Raw genomic sequence first — 6,226 nt, forward strand, 5'->3', positions numbered from 1 at the left:
CAGGACTCCATAGCTTAGAGGGAGCATCGCCCCACACCACATTTTGGAACTCCCTTGGAATCACACACACACACACACACACACACATACACACAGCCTTGTTCGAATCTCGTTTGCTTCGTTACAGAAGATTTCCCTGCTGACGAGCCAGAGTCTTTGAGGAAACCGAGTCAAGATAACCCAGAGAGACTGATACCCGCACAGGGACTTGATTGGATCCCAGGGACTCTCATGTATTTCGGCAAAAAGGAGGGCAAAGATAAAGAAGATGGAGGTGAGAAGACCCTTAGAAAGTCCACGAGACGATGCTTCTCCATTTGAAGATAGACATTCCGAGTCCCTGACTCCAGTGCTCAGACCCAGTACTGACTGTTTTTTAAAGCCGGGTTGGATGTCCTACAATACTGGAGCAGTTCTGGATCCTGCTGCCCTCCTGGTCCTTTAGAGGTGGGCCCTTTGGCCTCCAGCGTGTTGACGGTCATCAACGGAATGGCTTGGTTAGGGTCCGTCTTGCGGAAGGTCTCCTGGTCCCCCACGGTCCCGTTCTTGTATTTGGGGGGCGTCCCCTGGACGTTGTGCTTGCCGGTCTTGTTACGCTTGTGTAGGTAGAAGAGCAAGGGCAGGATCAGGGCCAGCAGCAAGAGGATGAGGCAGATGGGTAGGATGATGCTGAACATGTTGGCTTCGATGAAACCGAGGAGGGTGCCTCGTTCTGTCGGAGAAGCGCTGGTCGTTACACCATGGCCCGCCCGTGCAGTTGGAAGCGTGGGTGGCTTGCTGGAGCTATGCCCAGGGGTCTCTGTCCCTTGTGGCCAGCTTGTAAGTGTCTGGGAAGAAGGTGTGATGCTTTGGGTGGTCGGGCTGCGGCTGTTGTCTTGAAGACCGGGCACGTGGAGCAGCGTCGCTCTGTATGTCGCCGAGGCGTTGAAGGCCTCCGTGGTGTACGTCACGGACTCCATAGCGGGGGGCACTCCCTCGGCCACTAGTTCGAACTGGAAGCTATCTCGCTGCAGATCTGTCCCCGAGTCTTCTGCGTCCCAGATTTCTAATGCCACCAACCCTCTCTCAAGGTCATGCTGATTGAAGGCATCGATGGAGATGGGATGATCCCCCTTGTCTCTCGGGACTTTCACAAAATGACTATCTTGCGGAGCTCGGAGGATCTTGAAGACCGGAATGCTCTTGGTCTTGTTGGCCAACTCGCTCGCGTCAAGGACGCTGGTGTCAAGTGCGACGGTGGCTCCCCTGGGCCAAAGGATGTCCTCCTGAGTTTTGACCAAGGCCTTGACTGTTACGTTCACTGTCCCCGATATATTGACTCCTCCTGATGTTGCGATGAACTGGAACTCATCTTTGGGGGAGGTGAAATCGGTGAATGTGAAAGTCACTTCCCCATTGTCCACCTGCTTATGCGAGAAGTCTCTTGCCGGGTTTTGATTGACCCTGAGTTGACCAAACTGCGGATCCCGGATAAGTCTATAGAAAGTGTCTTGCCCTCCTTGGGCTGAAGCTCCTAGAAGGTGACCTTGGGATAATGAGGCCATATTTACCTCCTGGGCTATCTCCAAGGGTGTCTGGTTGGTTGCCCACGTGGTCGCTGGAAGAATCATGACTTCCAGAGAGGTGAAGATGGACGGATTGTGTCCATCAGAGATGGAAAGGTCCAAGGTCCCAGGAGAGTTAGTCCCGTTGGCAATGAACATTAGCTGCCCGTTGTTGATATCTGCTTGGGTAAACTGGGTTAGAGGTACTTGCTTATTACGTACGCTTGCCACAAAGCCACCAGAAGACCCAGGGAGGACCTCGTAGTTGATTTCATCCGGGGAGCTGTCAGGATCCATGGCGTTCAAGTGTTCTTGAGAGAGCATCATGGGAGAATTGTGGAGGACCTGTAGCGTTCCTCCTTGGCTGACCAGCTGAGGGGGCATCTCATTGGTATCCCTGACCGTTACATTGAATGTTCCAGAAAGGACGAGTCCTTCTCCTTTCTGCGGAGGCTGAAGGGATCCCACGTCAACACGCCGGAGCCAAGCATCAAATCTGAAATGGTCATCAAGGGTACTAGACCCATGGTGCGCATACTCCAAACCACCTTCCGTCAGGTCGGATTGCAGGAAATAGGGATGCTTTCGATTGACTGGCCCGTCGGGTAAGGACAAGCTCCCATGATGGGGTAGCTCCGTAACGAGGAATATCACATCGTACTCCGCTCTCCTGAACTCGGGTTCTTTGGCGAGGAGGTTAGAGGCGTCCAACACAGAGGTGTCAATGACCGCATTTTGGGCCTCTGGAACTGTGAGACCTGAAAGAGAAAGATACGCACGCGTGAGATCACCTTTCTGAAGAGCTATGGCTCAGTGAAGAGAGCAAACATACAGAAGTTATCAAGATCAGTTGGGTCTCGCCCTGACCTCAATAGCCCAGGCAAGCCTGATCTTGTCAGATCTCGGGAGCTAAGGAGGGTCGGCCTTGGCTAGCATTTGGAAGGGCGACCTCCAAGGAATACCAGGGCCATGAAACAGAGGCGGACAATGGCAAACCACCTCTGAAACGTCTCTTGCCTCAAAAACAAGTCTGGCTCACCACCTAGTGGTGCATCACGCTAAAGGAGCTAGAACTTGTGGCTGCCAGACAATCTTAGGCTCTCCGGGCTATCCTGGCAAGTACTTGGAAGGGAGGCCTCCAAGGAATACCACGGCCAGGACGCAGAGGCAGGCAATATCAAGCCACCTCTCTGAAACGTCCATGAACCACTAGGGGTCACCAAAAGTCACCATGACTTCCAGGCACGCAAGCACACACCCCCCCACACACACAAAAGACTGGAAAAAAGAAGACTCAACTGGAGTCTCAAGTGAAAGGGGAGACCTGGAATCCTAGACAGGTACCGCCAGAGTAGAAAACACTAAGCAAGATGGAGCAGTAGTCTGACTCTATACAAGCAGAAGGAGGATGTGGAAGAGAAGGAGGAAGAGCCCAACCGAGAAAGAAATTCGAGAATCAACCAGGAAAAAGCTCGATTTGGGTCCAGTGGCACCTTAGAGACCAACGCGATTCTGAGTTTATGAGCTTACGGGAGTCAAAACTCCGATTCGAGACCAATGGCTAAATGAGTGCCAGATACAGCTAACTGAGCAACCTTGGGATTCAATCTGGAACACTCCCTTGCTTAAATCTAGATCTACAGCTATCTGTTGGCAACAATATAAACTAATTGTCAGATGGTATTTAACGCCATATCTCTCCTTATTATAAAGGACCGGGGAGAGCTGGGTTCAAAACTCCACTCTGCCCTGAAGCTCATGGGCTAATACTGGGCCAATTTCTCTCTCTCTCTATCCATCACCCAAACATACTTCATGGGATTGCTGGCCAGTTTAAACAGAGCTCACTGTGATAAGAGTAAAATAAATAACTATTCCTCGTATTTCAGCACAGTTTATCTGCTCCTCTCTTGGGGACGCCACGGGCTCTTTCTCCCCAGGAACAAACGGAGCTTTCTTGCAGATGTGTGATGTACGAACTTGGGTTTTCTTTACCTTTGTTTCTCCACAGCTGAGTGGCGCGCTGGGGACAGGTGGTTTCGAATGGGACCGAGAGACGGAGGATATAAGGGTCCGTGGTGGTGGACGGAGACGAAATCCGGAAGTGAAGGGAATCTTCGAGCAGCCAGAAAGGTTGGTCGGGCATTTCGTGCTGATAGAAGATCTCTCCGTTATCCACCTGGGTCACAGCACACAGAAGAAGAAGCCGATCAACAGAAATTGAAACTTGCTTCAGTTCCTTTTCATTCGTTCCTCCCGATTTTGTATCGGCTTCCGGGCCAGGGGTCATTTTGAGGGGGAACGACCTGGAACGGCGTTCCGGGACTAACAAGTCCAGGCGTTGGGTTGGCTGGGGAAGGGAAGGGCAGGCAGGCAGACGTGCCTCCTTTTTTCCTTGAGCGTCTCCACTTTTGGGGAGAAACTCGGGGAAGTGGGGGGGATTTAAATGCCTTTCTTTCCCTTCCCCGTCTGGAGAAGATCAGCTAGGGACCCCAGACATGCTTGCATGCCTGCCCTTTTTCAGGGGGTGTGGCATATGCAAATGAGTTATGCAAATGAGTTGTGCAAATGAGCTCCTGCACCTCTTTTTCTACAAAAGGACCCCAGGGCTTTCCACTTAAAAAGTAACCAACGTGCCAAGATTTTGGGGTGAAAGACCAACAGACTCTTGTGATGGAAATGGTTTAACATCGTTGCCCCTCAAATGTACCTATATTTCCCTGGAGCCAATCTGGGGGGGGGGGTCAACAAGATTTACATCACTTATAGATTCAGGTGGGTAGCCATGTTGGTCTGAAGCAGCAAAACAAAATTCGGGTCCGGTAGCACCTTTAAGACCGACAAAGTTCCCCTTGCCCAAGGTATAAGCTTTTGTGTCCCTGCACACTTCTTCAGATACAGTGAAAAAGAATTTCCTCAATCATTACATATTGAAATAGGGGGAAGTTTAGCTGCCAGGAAGGGTCAATTAGAATCAAGACAGAGAGAGAAATAAAACTGGAAGATCAGTCCATACATATAAGCTAGAGGGTGAGCAGTAAATTATCTTACAGCATAATGGAGATGTTTAACAGATTCAAGTATCAGACAGGGATGGACACATTGACTTTGATGTTAAAAGGGCAAATGGAAGAAGATTTCGTCGGACTGTGGACTCCTTTTTACGACTGGATAAAAAAGAAACATAAAGATATGAACTTCTAAATAATATAGTATGAAGAAGCCTTTATGAAGCTTTAGAACTTCACAGTCTATCCTTTTGTAATGTGAAACGATAAGTGGAGAAGGTTTATATGCAGAAGACTTATTGCTTTTGTTTCCTTGTCTTTCCCCTATCCCTGTATCTCCCCTGATGGTGGGAAAAATTGAAGGTCAAAGAAGACGGGGACGGCAAAGGATGAGATGGTTAGACAGTGTCATAGATGCAACGAACATGAGCCAACTTCAGAGGACGGCGGAAGACAGGAAGGCCTGGCGTGGTCTGGTCCATGGGGTCACGAAGAGTCGGACTCGACTGTGCGACTGAACAACAACAACAACAGGGATAATAAGATTAGTTTATATGGTTACCATTCATTTGGGTTCAATTCTCGGGGAAGACCAGCGAAGGAAACAAATATGTCAAAATTGTAGAATCATGTATCCTTCATTAAAAAATAAAAGCTTATTATCCCTGTATGATCCTTGATTCTGTTAAAGATCTCCATTATGCTGTATGATAATTTACTGCTCACCCCCTAGCTTATATGTATGGACTGGTAATTTCCAGTTTTGGTTCTCTCTCTCTGTCTTGATTCTAATTGGCTCTTCCTGGCAATTAAACCCCCCACCCCACCCTCTCTATTCCTATATGTAATGGTTGAGGAAATTCTGTCTCGCTGTATCCAAAGAAGTGTGCACGCACACAAAAGCTTATACCTTGAATGAAACTTTGTTGTTCTTAAAGGGGCCCTTGGACTCGAGCTTGGTTCTACATCATTATAGTCTGCCTTTCCCACTCGGACTCGGGCAGATGACACAGAGTGAGTCAACACAATCAGCAGGATGGGGGTATTCCAATACAACGGGATTAGGGCCGTCAAAGAAATCTAAAAAATACAACTGAAGTAAAGCGCAAGTGTTAACACGGCACATGAAATGACGCAAGATTCCATAGTAGGATCCAACCTCCAGCAGACTATGCACGGTAGTGTAATTTATCTAAGTGACTTTGCAAATCATTTAACACTGTGCAAGTCTGTTGCCCGCGTAGGAAAGCTCTCTTGAATACAACACAGGTACCTCCTCCTGGGTAAAGTTCTTCAGGTTCCCTCCATCGCCGCCCTCCTGGCCGTTCACCAACCTGCCGAACTTCGGGGGCTGTTCGATGATGTAGACGATGGACCGAGTCTCCACCTCGTCACTGGCCGCGGCTTTCAAGTTCTGGCTCGTGATTGGCTGTTGAGAGCCTGGAAAGAAAAGGTTTGGAGGGTGTGACCTTGGGTCAGTCACAAGTTCTTTCAGAGCTGTTCTCTCACGAGCAGTTCTTGAAAGAGCTCTCTCAGCCCCACCTACCTCACAGGGTGTCTGTTGTGAGGAGGGGAAGGGAAAGGAGATTGTAAGCCCCTCTGAGACTCCTTCGGGTAGTGAAGGGCGGAGTATAAATCCAATCTCCTCCTCCTCCTCCTTCTCCTCCTCCTCCT

At 49.4% G+C, this 6,226-nt stretch overlaps 1 protein-coding gene across 1 annotated transcript in view; it reads right to left on the bottom strand.

Moving 5' to 3' along the window:
* Nucleotides 1-243: 243 nt before the first annotated feature.
* Nucleotides 244-6,226, bottom strand: part of CSPG4 (chondroitin sulfate proteoglycan 4) — a 66,727-nt gene continuing 60,744 nt past the window's right edge. The window contains exons 11-13 of the mRNA XM_015424775.1: nt 5,826-5,992; nt 3,540-3,723; nt 244-2,302 (exon numbers count right to left, since the gene is read on the bottom strand). Of these exons, the coding sequence (XP_015280261.1) occupies nt 354-2,302; nt 3,540-3,723; nt 5,826-5,992 (2,300 nt within the window). The 3' untranslated portion in view covers nt 244-353. The remainder of the gene's footprint in view (nt 2,303-3,539; nt 3,724-5,825; nt 5,993-6,226) is intronic.

This window comes from Gekko japonicus, unplaced genomic scaffold (genome assembly GCF_001447785.1).
Source record: "Gekko japonicus isolate JY-2015 unplaced genomic scaffold, Gekko_japonicus_V1.1 scaffold892, whole genome shotgun sequence".
Lineage (NCBI taxonomy): Eukaryota > Metazoa > Chordata > Lepidosauria > Squamata > Gekkonidae > Gekko > Gekko japonicus.